This window comes from Coturnix japonica, chromosome 1 (assembly GCF_001577835.2).
Source record: "Coturnix japonica isolate 7356 chromosome 1, Coturnix japonica 2.1, whole genome shotgun sequence".
NCBI lineage: Eukaryota > Metazoa > Chordata > Aves > Galliformes > Phasianidae > Coturnix > Coturnix japonica.
In genome coordinates, this window is record NC_029516.1 from 9,537,848 (window position 1) to 9,551,925 (window position 14,078).

Below are 14,078 nucleotides of genomic sequence, written 5' to 3' on the forward strand. Positions count from 1 at the left end.
CTTGTGTTTGGAATTAAAATTATAATCTATTAGGTGCAGGGGAATAGCATTGCTCACCTTCAGCAGTTTTAAAAAGAGAATGGATGAGGGATTTTTTACAGATACACTGCAACAATGAAATTATTTTACTTTGATCTTCTCTTTTTCACTTTCTCACTTAATAACTGAACTTTGATTGATTCTACTTTAAATTTTTGTTCTATTTTTAGGTGTCTTAGGGCTAACTCACCACTGAGAGGTACAGTTTAACTTAATCCAGTAAAAATGTGATCTCTTAACAATCTGAATGGATGTTCTGTGAAAGAAACATGCTTCTTCAACAGTATGTGCAGCTGTCAGTAACTTAGAGTCATGGGGACCTCAGCTATTGGAGCTTTACACTTCATGGAGTTATTCTGAAATTCTGTGCAGAGTGTACCAATGCAAATTTGCTATCTATCTATGTGCACTTTTCACCAGTATGAGAAATAACCTGTATGTTAAAGAACACTACTATCTAGGTCATTAATTAAGGAATTCATTCACTTCTTCCCCCTCTCCCCCCCAACCTCACCCCCCTACCCCCCACAGACATAAACCATCTAATCTAAAAGGATATAAGAAACTCTCTCCAAAGGTACTCATCTACCTTCACTGATAATGGAGCAGCTTATAAAGGCAGACTGCTTTCTATAAGAAAAACAAAAACATACACATACATAGAAAAAGTATATATTTTTTTTAGAATTTTTTTAGAAAATTTGTGCTTTTTTTTTTTTTTCCTTTGTAGAGTACAAAGACTTTTCCTCTTGCACTTTAACCATATTTCTCTAGACAATCTTCTCTATTTTAAACACCTCTCCTTGGGTCTTTCAACTGAGATATAGAAACAGATCTTTTTGTAGAAATCTTTCCAAAGTGTGAACTGTTTACACACTCTAGCTTATGTCTCCCCTCCTCTTTTCTGTAGGCTAACAGTTCATTGACTTCTAAACCCAACACAAAACATTGAATCTACGCTGGAATAACAAATGGCACAAGTAACTATTTTGTGTTACTTCTAGGCTCAAAATCTGTTATTAACTTGTGATTTGAAAGTTTTCTGTTTTAAAACAGTTTATCAGGTTCATATTGTGATTCTCTGCAATATTTATATCCTTCTCATTCTGATTTTAATTCCACTATCCATCAAAGGAAGACTATTGTTTAACTTTGTCACTTCAATTTTCATGGAAATATTTACCATAGAGTTTTCAAGATGCAAAACAGGCATATCTCAGGAGTTCTGAAAAAAAAAATATATATATACTCAGATGAAAAATTTTTCTCCCACCTTTTTTGAATATCATTAAATCCTAAATTTGAAATGAATTTTTCTGTTTTTTCTTCCACACCAGCATTTAAGAATGGAGATCACCATTCTCATGTATCTACTTGTACCTTTTTTATTTGCTTCTTTCTTAGAAGGTAAAGGAAAAAGGAGAAATCCTCTTCATGACTATAAAAAAACAGGCGAGTTGATGCTCATCAAAGTAAACAAAACACTGGAAGTTAAAACCAAGCTGTTAAATACCACAGAGCAGTGTGCGAAGAGATGCAGCAGGAACAAAGGCCTTTCATTCACTTGCAAGTAAGTAATGTAGCTCTATTGCTATTACATTTTTCCTAACAGATTACATAATGCTCTTTGGCAGAGCATCTTACTGTAATTTTCACCAGCTGTGGCTTGTACTGAGGACAACTTAAAGGTTGCACTTAAAAAATAAATATATATATATATATATATAGGCATTGTTCTACCTGCCCAGAGGATATCAGTCCTTTCTAAAGTTGTTCTGTCCTAGCTTGTTCAATCTATAATCCTTTCCATAATATTGCTGAAAAAATGTATGGATGTTAAGTTGTGGATGTCTTGTGCTGCACTGTAGCGTTGAGTGAATGTTTCTGGGATTTTTATATCTCTTACAAAATGGATATTGTCACACATCACAGCTGCAGTACTTCAGCACCACTTCAGACCATATTCTGTCTTCATTCTTTACACATTACTCCCACTGAAGTCAATGGGAACTTCACACATGGAGCACAGATACATGTGCTGCTAAACTTTGCTGGCAAGTACTGTGAACCTGATACAATGGAATCAAACCTTCTCAGCTACATAGTCATTATAAATACACGATAGCTATTCTGCAGCATCTGCTGTCTCTTTCAAACACATAATACAGCTGATTGCTTATCTGCCTAATACATATTCTCTATTCTCTACTATTTTTTGGAACACATCATTGTTATTTTTCAGTGTATTAGACTTGAATTGTCCCCTTGGCCTCTCTTTGTCTAGACCATTACCAATAGACGAATAACATGAACACTGGAGAATCTTGGAGAGAATGAAAGGCTCCTGTACTAGTGAGCACTGGGCTAAATGTCAGCTTTATCTTAAAATATAAGAAAATGTACTCTTGCTAAAATTGAAGCTAGATCAAACCGATAATGAAAGCTCTTTGATCCTTCTTCAAGCTTTTACTTCCAATGCTGTGAGATCTATTTTGTATTATTTCAGACTCTGCCTATTTACATATGTAAAAAACAAGCAGAGTTTACAATTTTTTGTGAAAAATATTTTCCAGACGCTAATATTTTTCACATGGTACATCTGATTCTTTTCCCTATTGGCAGACCTTCCACTGACACCATTGCCAAGTGAATCAGGTTGTACTCAGTGAACAAGAGATCCTTAAGTTCTGACGTTCAGCAGCAAGAAGTATTGTAAAATTAGATTACACAGTATAAAAAATTCTGAATAATGCCATGAAAACAACAATTCTCTATTCCAACATCTGCTCAAGGAAATTGTTTCAAACTTTTTCTGGTTGTAGCTGCTCTGACTAGTACATTTATTTGTTCTGAAAATAAGTAGGTTAATATATTCAGTAATTCTACTTTATATGAATAATAATGCAAAACATCTCTGCTTTTCCATTACTTTTTCATTTTTGAAGATTTTTTCCTATTGGGACAGTCAGTCCCTGCCACTGCCTGACAGATTCATTAAGGGGCAAACTCTGCCATAATCAGTCAATAAAAGAATAAAGAGAAACCACTAGGGACCTTGGGAACAGAGCTTGGAAGAACAGTACTCAGAGATAGCTGTATCGCAATCAGTCACATAGCTCTTTTGAACTGAAGATGAAAAATAATTATAGATCTGTCTCCTCATGCTCTGAATTACACAATTTTCTCCGCACTTGTTCAGAAGCAAAGCTAGCAGCAGAGGTGTAGTTGATTACTCTGTGCTATCACTATACAGAAAGAAAGATTCTTGGGATTTCCATTTAGCACCAGATGAATCCTGTTATAGTGTGCATGATTCTTTGATGCTACTATAAACACATGTTTGACATGTGTTCTCATTTAAAAAAACTTGTAATTACTAGCTTACTGGTATCTGTGGGAATACTAAATAAATAATACTTTTTATATATTTGATTGTATTTATTGGCATTTTCCTGACTTCATTCTAGTAATAGTACTGATCCAAACAGTACTTCTCCATCACTTAAATAATTGCACTTGTGTTGTCACTTCCTTACTTACAAAACTTTGATAGTCTTATACACTGTTATCTTTTCACATTCTGTTTTGTCTTTAAATTTCATATTTAGATAGCAAGAGATTGGATTTTAGACCACAAGACTCCAGTACCTGATCAGAAATTGTACTGATTATCTCAGTATGCATAGCAATAACAAAAAAAGTGATCAATAGTATCAGTAAAAGAAAGTCCGAGAATTTGTCTAAATATGTTGACTTAAAAACTGTAAAAATCTTCAGGATTTGTGTCCGAGAAAACAGCGGTAGAAACTTTGATGTGCAAAAGTAGATGAAGCCAAGCTGAAAGGAAACCAAAAGGCAACTGAAAGGCAAAAAATGAAAGAAATGTTTGTAAACAGTGCATTTTGCATTCCCACTTTAAAACGGAGGAGGGAAATGGAGTATGTAGTTGGAAAGGCAGGAAAGGTCAAGGTTATTTTTGTGAAGATGGAGTTGGAGGCACTTGGATATACTCATATTTGAGAACTAGCCAGGAGAGAACAGAAGGCTGAACAAAGGCAGAAGGATGAAGGTTAGCAGGTTGGAAACATTTGGAGTCAACAGAGTAGAGAGAGCAGTTGGATGAAAAATCTGTTTGGTGATGGAAAAGATAATGAAGAGGATGTTTGAAAGAGGGGAGATTGGATAGGATCTTGTAATATTTTAAACTAAAGCCAGCAAGATCTCACACAGAAAAACTTGCGTGGCAAGAGGAGAATTAAAAGGAAATCAAGAGCTGTATGTTGGAGATGCAGTGCACAGCCAAAGTAAGGATAAAGTGTAAGAATCCACATGTCTTTTGCATACTATCAGGTAGTGTTATAATGCCTTATCAGATCAGAAGAAAATAGCTGAGAATATTTGGGATTACTGATGGCTAGTACAGATTTGTTGTGGTTTATAGACAGTAGTGTCATATGAGTGATTTGTTATTTTTTTCTACTGAAAAATTAAGGGGAAAAAAAATTCTTTAGTTCTTTTACTTTTGTTGATTGGTAATTGCAATAAATGTTGTCCTCCTCCAGACAATCCATCTTCAAAAACCTTCAAATTATTTTACCTACTGTTAAGAAAATTCCTTTCAAAATACTGTTGAGAGAAGAACTCCTTATATTGGTAATTAATAATTATAGATAGATAGATAGGTAGATACACAAAAGTGGTCTTACTGTTCTAATTTCTGCTTTCTTTTTTTGTTGTTGTTGCTATTTTTTGCTCCCTTCCCCCCCCCTCCTCGCCCCCCCCAACTCCCAGTTCTGCTCAGTTCAGCACACTGTGTACTCTATCCTTGAAAAAAAACAGTTAATAATAATAATAAAATTAAAAAAAAAAAAAAAAGAAAAGAAAAAGAAAAAATAGAAGCAAAGCAAGGACAAAGTTTTGTGCACTATCAAAGTTTAGATTATTTGTAAAAATAAAAAATAATAATCTTGTTTTCAAATAGTTCTGTTGTTCTGGGCAAGAAACAGATCTTGTGCTTGAATTTTCCTCAAGCTGTGAATGTGCTATTACTGTGAGATAACTCTTTCACAGGCATATTTTAAAGGAAAACAGGAATGTTTTAGTCTTCCATTTTTGTTTTATTGTTTTCCTTCCCAGAAAGCAATGCAACTAGGGACACAAAAACTCAGTCACATTTATCTCACTTTTAAAACAAAGATCTTTAACAACAAGGGAACTCTTAGATTAGTGTGAACAACCAAGCTAGTATTTAATGTAATGGCCACATAAATTTAATTTCTTTGTTTCTTTGTTCTTGTCAACACAGTTGTGGGTTTAAATAGTAATTTGGGCTGTTTCTCTGACTTTCCCAGTAAAAATAAATCTGATGTCATTGCAATCATTGCATGCTCCTTGGCAAGCCATGTGTCATTATTATAAACCACACAGAGATTTTTTTCTCATCCAGATTTTCTTTGCAGGGCCTTTGCTTATGACAGAGTTACAAAACGGTGCCATTGGTTATCCTTCAACAGCTTGACAAATGGTGTGAGAAAGAAGCAAGACCATGCATTTGATCTGTTTGAAAAGAAGGGTAACTGATTTATTTATTTATTTTTCCAACTAAGGATGGGGGATAAAAGCTGAGGTCAGTCAGTGACTTTTTGGGTGTAGATATTTTCTGGAAATAAGGTGGTTATATGCATTCTGAACATCTTACATCTTTATTTGCAAATATCTTTTTCTTTTTTTTTTTTTTTTTTTTTTCCCATTTCTTTTTCTTTTTCTTTTCAGTGATGTTTGCATACTTGTTGTTGCTCAGTTTTCCAACCTACATATTTGCTTAACAACCCATGTAGTAGTCTACATGAGCTTACTAATTAGAATACCAGTTTTATGACTTACAATTATTTAAGTTTATTAAAAATGTATTCTTTTTATGTGAAAGCTGATGATGAGCTTTATTTTTAGATACACTGGTAAAGTGTTTAATGAAGGTCCTAATTTCCCTTCCTTTTCTTTCAATAGATTATGTCAGAAACTGTATAATTGGAAAAGGAGCTGAGTACAAAGGAACAATATCTGTTACCAAAAGCGGTATTCAGTGTCAGGCCTGGAATTCAATGATCCCCCATGAGCACAGGTAAGAGTTCAGGAGCAGAGACAGTGGGAATAATGCTCAGACAAATTCCACAAAGCACAGCTTGACTTATTAGCAGACACAGAATTTATGAGAACTATGACCTTAAACAACAAAATCTCTTAGGAGTATTCTTGCCTTTCCCTGAGAGATGCCATTCTCCAGGTTCCAGAAAAAAACAGCTTCTCAAACTTTCTCCAAAGAGTTCTCTCCAATACCAGCTTGTTTGACTGGATCCCTTCCTCTCCTGCATTGGATTTTTCAGCTGTTCATTTCCTTTTGATCTCTTAGCTCCTGGCAGTAGCAAAACAGCTGCTTTACTTCAGCCTGGAGTCTGGAAGTTTATCAGTTTTCTAATGAACTCCTAGGAAATGGGTCATTTAAAAAAATATAGCATAGGAAATGAAGAATGGTAAGAATATCAGCCCACCTATTTGATCAGTGTATAATTATTGTTACCACATTTCATATAGTTACTATTTATTCTGTTCTATTTGTAGAATATATTAAACTCTATAAAGCACTTAGACCAGGCAATAAATACATGAAAGGACTGAACAGATTATTTAAATCCTTTCCTTCAGATTGTACGAGCAATAACTAAAGACTGATGCAGTTAAACTTTTGATTTTAAGATCCGGAATTGTGAGGAAGTGAAAACATATCTACACCCTGAGAATAGCCCCATTCCAACTACATTAGGTAAAGAGAAGGGAAGAAAACAAAAAAACCTGGTGCCAGGAAGAGTAATGATAAAAGCAGATGGAACCATGGCAAAAGTTTCTGGAAACTAGCAAAAAAAAACAAAAACAAAAACTGAGGCACTTGTATACTTTTTGTCTGTTTCTGTTTGACTCTTTCCATTTGGGTTTCAACCATTTCAACGATAAACCCTACAGAGGCAAAAAAAAGATGTTTTCTCTCACCCGATAGTTTCCCATTCATACTGCTGACTTTTGATCTCTTCTCCCAACATCAGCACTTTGCCTAGCAATAGCCAAGCTGGAGACTGCTAATGAGGATCTGGGCTGTGTACTGCACAGTCCTGTCCTGACCAAATCTATCTAGAGTGCAAGACCAGAACTTGGAACAACTTTAAAGGGCAAAGGATACTTGGGATCTCTCCTCTTACAATGTGTCACAGAGTTGAGCCTCAGGCTTGAACTTGACTGGACTTGATTGCTTACAATATAGATGGTAATGTGTCTGATTTTCAGTGTTGGACCAGACCATGCTTAATTGTGAACATATGATAAATGCCATCAGCTCACACGACAATGACCTCTCGAGACTCAACACTATGAGGTATACAATATTCATCTTTAAGAAGTGAAACAATTCTCAGTAATCATGCAGGGATAAGCATTAATTTCATATAATATACTTGTGACTACATAATAAAAGAAAGAAATATGTCACTAAATTACATTTTAATACATAGCAAACATGGCTCTATATAGTACAGTTGGACAGCCACTCTTCTGTGATGAATTTTATGAGAATGACTTTTCTCCTCTCTTGTGCAATAAGTTTAATTTTTAAAAGGTCACTGGATAAATGAGGTGGCTGCTTGCTAATTTTGTTTTTCAACATCAGAAAATATGATTTCATCATCAGAGACATGAGGGAGATGGGAAGAAGCAGACAGTAGTGGTGTGTTTGGAACTTGTTATTATGAAAGGCTTAGATTTTTAGGTCAGTTTTTCTCAACATCTTATTATCACAAACTGCCAGTTAGAAAATAAATATATTTTTTCATATTCGAGGGGGAAATATATTTTACTGATTTTTTTTTCTTGATCTTTCCAGCAAAATTTGAAATAGCTTCAAGCTTTAAACTTGTGTTTAAATTTAACTAATGATACCTTTAGTTATTTTTTCTTCTGGTATCACTCACTGAAATCAGGATCAGATTATTTTAGTTCCTATCTTAACACAGATTTCAAAACTCTTTCTCAAAATTTTTGTTCCTTAAGCATTTATTACCTAAATGGCTAAATCCGTATAAAATTGGCTAAAGCCAGTATAAAAAGAGTCAAAGAGAAAAGGTCTGAGACTGGATTAGCACTTCACATTTTGCTAGTTTCCAGCTGCTTAAGCTGTGGTTAAATCTGCTTTTACTATTACTCTTGCTGGCCTCATCTTCTGGCTCTGTTTTCTTTTTCCTTGGCTAATGTAGTTGAACTTAACAAGTATACAAATTTAAAAGTGGCTCTATTGGATAATTCTGGGTGAGCCATTAATATGTCTCATCTCTTCCTTCCTCAAGAATATTGCTTCCATATATATTGAAACCAGTTATCTGTGTGACCCATCTTGACTTTTTAATGCTATCCTCTAACATTTGTTTTGATGTTTTAACAGTAGATATGACATAATTTGAGAGGCTTATATTTTCTTATGTTCATGATTTTTTAAGCTGAAAAATTTTCCAGAAGGAAAACAAAATTATTTTTTTTTTTCTAAACTGCATTGACATATCACATGAAAACATACACAGACTGTAACACCTCATCAAAAACAGTTGTCCAGGATTGTCTTTTCTTAATTTTTTTTGAGAGTTGGAAGAGGGAAAATAGAAGCAAAAGTTTAATAAGTAGTTGTCGTCAGCTACTACAGTCGCTTCCAGCATCAAAAATGATAAAAGCACTTTTAAGTACTGCTTCCACGTTGCCTTGACTAGAACCACAGTGTGATTAACAGAGGTATTTTCCACCTCAGTTAATTCAAAGATTACATTAACTAGAATAAAACATGATTGAAATGTAGCTTTGGAATTCTTGGAATTTTCTGTTTGTCTGCTTTTATATATTTATTTATTCATTCATAACATGGCATTTGCCGAGGATAATAGAGACCATATATTTGTCATTTGCTTTTGTATATAAACTAAATCAGTGTTTGTGTATAAATACTGTCCCCGGTGCTCCATTCAAATTCCTGAGCTCAAATATCTTCATTTGTTCAAAGAAAGTTAGATTAATTTTTAAAGCATTTTTTTCTTTAAAAATATAGATATTCTTGAATTCCCTTGATGATTAAATATAATAAAAAAGCCAAAAAATAAAATAAAATAAAATAAAATAAAATAAAATAAAATAAAATAAAATAAAATAAAATAAAATAAAATAAATGTTTGTTAAAAAGTGCTGGATATTTTCAGAATAAAAAGTGTGTTTTATTTGTAAACTTCCCACAATTTAAGCGTATTGAGGAAAAAATGGGACAAATGTTAGAAATCACAGAAATTAAACTAAATGTTAACTATTAAGATAAATTGCAAGCTTTTTATTCTGGTCCAGAATGTGTTTTTTTAAACTGTAGAATTTAGCACTACACTTCAATAAATCTGACAGTGAAGGAACACTGGGTTTGTCTGCAATGTGCAGGCTGAGCAGTGATGAGATCTTAGGTTGGGCTTCTTACCATGGTGTTGGCTTTTTTTGTCTCTAGAATACATAATGTTAGAGACAGTAAGAAGACAAAACCTTGATCCTGGAGACTTCATATTTGTTGGTCTGGGCATCAACAGGGAAGTATCATACTGAAAATATGGCCAAATATACATGATTTCAAATTTCAAATATGAAAATAAGGCCAAAAATACAATAACAGCACACATTTTTGCTTAAAAAAAGCCAGAGTCCTTAAGATTGCCCTGAAAACCTCTAATGTAAAGGAATAAGGCTATTGTTATTTAATAGGGCTTTATACCAAAAGAAAATACAATGAAAGGGTGAGAAAATTTTTGTCAACGAGGTAGCTCCTAAATGACCCAGAGTGTGCAATAACACTGACTAATGGGGTCTTTATGTAGCAGATCCTATGGTGACATCAGTGGGTCTTGTGTCAAAACATGCAGCAAGACACTGAAAGAGGGATCTGGGGCATTTTCTGTTTCTGGAACAAAATCCAGGCATGGCTTCAGTTAGTGAAAGCATCTTGGCATGGTGTGACACAGTGCTCAGCCATGCTCATGTGGTGCTCAATTCCAGCTGATGCCTGAGCAGGTATGGGACTTATCTGAGGTCATTATGGTGTAATGGTGTATACACCAAGCCCAGCAGGGCTGAGCATGCGACATGTCCACAAAGTGTACATGAACAGCAGGTCTTACATGCCAATGAATCGTTCTTCCATTCTCATAATAAATTTACCGTCCTTATCCTGGGGTCTTCTAGAGCCAAATAAATGGCTAAAAATACCTGAAGAATAGGAATAAAACTTGCTAGAGTAAGCTTTATTTATTATTAAGAGAAATTGTCCCAGGCGTAGGCCACTGGTTGAGTAATCCTGACCAAAGATGTGTATTTGTGTATGGACACATATTTGAATGTGTGCATTTGTGTAGGCAGGGCGGAGGGAAAAGGAAGCAGAAATCCAATTGTTTCTAACTGTTTATAAAAATAGTATGATTAACACTGAAATTTGCATGCTCTGATGCTGTAATGATTGTCATTTTAAAACTAGCTTTTTGCCTTCGAGCTATCGGGGTAAAGACCTGCGGGAAAACTACTGCCGAAACCCCCGAGGGGAAGAGGGAGGGCCATGGTGTTTCACCACCAGCCCAGAGATGCGCCATGAAGTCTGTGACATCCCCCTCTGCTCTGAAGGTAAGGCAGGGCTCAAGCCAAAAGGTGCCTTTTTTTGTACAGAGAGCAAGTACACAGAACTTCCATTAGCTTCTGTAATACTCATCTATGGTCTTTGCAGTAAGGAAAGATAACTCTTTAGCTAGAATGAATGCTGCTACACAAAAAGTAGTTTGAAGAAAATATCTTAAACAAGCTTCTGGGATCACTAGCTCTTGCTCAGATCACAGAGAATTTAGAACAATGCAGTTGTGCTGACTGCACAAACATGTCTCTTATTTCATTGTCTAATAAAGAGTGAATCCATTAACAATTTCACTACAACAGCTGATAAACTTATCTAGTGTAAAATCAGGTTTTTGCCTTTTTGATGAAAATGTATAAGTAGTGAATTACAAGGCAAATGCGTAAAGTAAAAACATATTTTGGTTTTCAAATGAATTACATAAATAAGGAAAACATTTAGGAAAGCCAGTCACATTCAGTCAGAAAGCCAGTCAGAATCTGAAATTGAATTGATGTGCCTCATCACATCTGACTTTTATGTTCTGTTATCTTTCAAACCAAGCTCTTACATCTTGCTAATCAGATAATTCACTTCTAATCAATCAATTCATTTAAATTCTCAAGATAGGATGCCTTCAACTTTCCTGCTAATGTGTTATGTGCAATAGATAAACAGTGGAAGGGGAATAAAAGGGAACAGAGAGTAGAGAATGATTTATAAGTAGTTTGCAAATCCATAAAGAGCTAACATTTAATGATCAATTTAAGGTATTTTCAAATGGGTTATGACCTGGAGCTCGCTGTGAGACCCAGACTTTAACAGTGAATGTTTTGACTGAAGAATGAGATCTATAGTTGCATAAATTATTTACCAAGTGCTCCTTAATTACAATTACTCTAATTAGGGTGCACTTGAGAAATGTGTGTCCTTAGTTAATTAGGGTGAATTTGTTACATTTTAAGATTTTCATTCCAAATTATAAAGCGTATTTTGTTTAATTGCAATTTCAAATCTTTCTGTAGCTTTACCCACTCTTCCTCCACCTTCCCACTTTCTTAAACCAAGATTGAAAATATATGATTGTTTACCAGAAAGAGTTAGTATTGAAAAGAAACAGTGTTATACACAGCTGAAAGTGCTGTGAATTTAAAGACTGTACTTCCTGAAATTTGTAATTCAGGCATTATTCTGCACCTAAACTAGTGCTGCTATTCTGCAGAGCTGTATGATTGATTTAGGATTGCAAATGCTACATACATTATATAATATCACCTCCAAATAATGCTCCTTCCTTGGCTGTGTCTCTCCATCATTAATCAAAACACTTTCTACAATATATGCAGGGAATTAGAAAGTAAAATCAGAACTCAAACAAATCTCTTTAATATGTAAGATTAAAAAGCAACTAGGAACACAAATGACTCTAGCAGCTCACACCTGCCTGCTTCCAAACTGCAAGATTCCTATGAAGTGGTACCAAATTTAGGCATCTGGATTAGATCTGAGAAAGAGACGCAATTCAATTTCAAACAAAATCTTCCATTCCAAGGAGTCAGCCCTGACTTAAAAGGTATCAACTTTTGCACCTCTCTAAGTTGGTTTCAATTTATAACAGCAGGGATGTAATTCATTATTATTATTATTATTATTTATTCTGTAATTCACCAGCATAATAAATTACTAGAAAACTATATACATTTTTTGTTTCTAGTTGAATGCATGACCTGCAATGGAGAGAGTTACAGAGGGCCAATGGATCATACTGAGACAGGCAAGGAATGTCAACGCTGGGACCTTCAGAGACCACACAAACACAAATTTCGTCCAGAGAGGTAACATCCTCCTCGCTACCATGCAAATCTGTGTGGTTTTCATTTCAAGATTATACACATTTTGGAACTAGCTGAGCAAAGTATTAGCTGGACTGAAACTCATGGACCTGGACAGTTTCAGTTATTTGGAGATCTGGCCCATGGTGTGTGCAGGTTTGTTGTAGTCATGATGGAGATACAGGGTGAAGACTAATGACTGTTCTGAGTAGCAGTGACTACATCCCAGTTCTGTTGAGTGCAGTGGCTTATGCACATTGCATTACTTCATAAAAATTCCCTCCTTTGCTTCATCATCAGTAAAAATAAAATCACCCGTGAATGCTTCTGGATATATGGTTACGCAGCTTCAGTCAGCTTAACATACCTTAAAAAAATTAGGAGTAAATAACAGTTGGATTTTTATTATTATTATTTATTAATGCAAGAGTTATTAACATGCTTTATGAATTTAAATTGCAACATTATCCAAAGATCAAGACCTTGATATATAGAATGGTTTTGAAGCTTTAGTTTGTCTGTTCTAATCAAGTTTAAGTATCTGCCAAAAAGGATTTGGGAATATTGGAAGATGGCAAACTGAACATGAGCGAGTAATATGCCCTCTCCATCCTGGGCTGCATCAAAAGAAGCATGGTAAACAGGGCAAAGCAAATGATCCTGTCCTTCTACTCTGTTCTGGTAATACCTCACCCAGAGTAATGCATCCATCTGTAGAGTTCTGTAGTGACAGCCAATGGCCGAACCCGAAGCCAACGGGATGAGGTTCAACAAGACCAAATGTTGGGTTCTGCACTTTGGCCACAACAACCCCAGGCAGCGCTATAGGCTTGGGGTGGAGTGGCTAGAGAGGTGGTAGATGCCCCATCCTTGGAGACATTCAAGGTCACACCGTACAGGGCTCTGAGCAACACCATCTATCTGTAGGTGTTGAAGGGGAGGTGGACTAGATGACTTTTTGGGGTCCCCTCCAACTCACACAATTTTATGATGACTCTATGAACCATCTTATTTGACCAAAGTATTTCCCTACTGCATGTGTCCTACCTGGAGAAACAGTTCATCATTCAACATGGATTTATGTTTTCAACTTCTCTCTATATAATGTTTTTATGAATACATGTGTATATATGCATATATGTATATGCACAGATATATGTATAATGCTAGATAAGTCAGTAAGAGCAAGAAAAATTCCCTTCCATTTTTAGCAGTTGTCCTAGAGTGTAGAATTCACCCAACTGCTAAATATCATCAATAACACTTTCTTATGAAAGAATTTTGTAACAAGTTTTAGGTCATGCAGAAGAACCTTTGTGTCTCTCTTAAACTGGACTGTTTAATTTTACTCTAGAGTTTGGATTAGCTACACATTTAAAATGAATTAAATAACCTCCAACTGCCAGCAAGTCTACAAAAATCGTCAGACTCAGAATATTTGAGATCTTCCACTAACAGAAATCTTTATATAGAAAAAAATACATATTTTCCTA

General features: G+C 35.0%; 1 protein-coding gene across 5 annotated transcripts in view; it reads left to right on the forward strand.

The window, feature by feature from the left end:
- HGF (hepatocyte growth factor) overlaps positions 1–14,078 on the forward strand; it is a 61,040-nt gene that overhangs the window by 11,716 nt on the left and 35,246 nt on the right. For 4 of the 5 annotated variants that reach the window (XR_001558599.2, XM_015878646.2, XM_015878467.2 and 1 more), the window contains exons 2-6: positions 1,444–1,609; positions 5,499–5,611; positions 6,046–6,160; positions 10,628–10,770; positions 12,468–12,588. Coding sequence is in view for 4 of the 5 variants with exons in the window: in XM_015878646.2 (XP_015734132.1) it covers positions 1,444–1,609; positions 5,499–5,611; positions 6,046–6,160; positions 10,628–10,770; positions 12,468–12,588 (658 nt within the window). In the remaining variant the exon portion in view is untranslated. The remainder of the gene's footprint in view (positions 1–1,443; positions 1,610–5,498; positions 5,612–6,045; positions 6,161–10,627; positions 10,771–12,467; positions 12,589–14,078) is intronic. The other variant, XM_015878541.2, reaches the window with a different exon arrangement.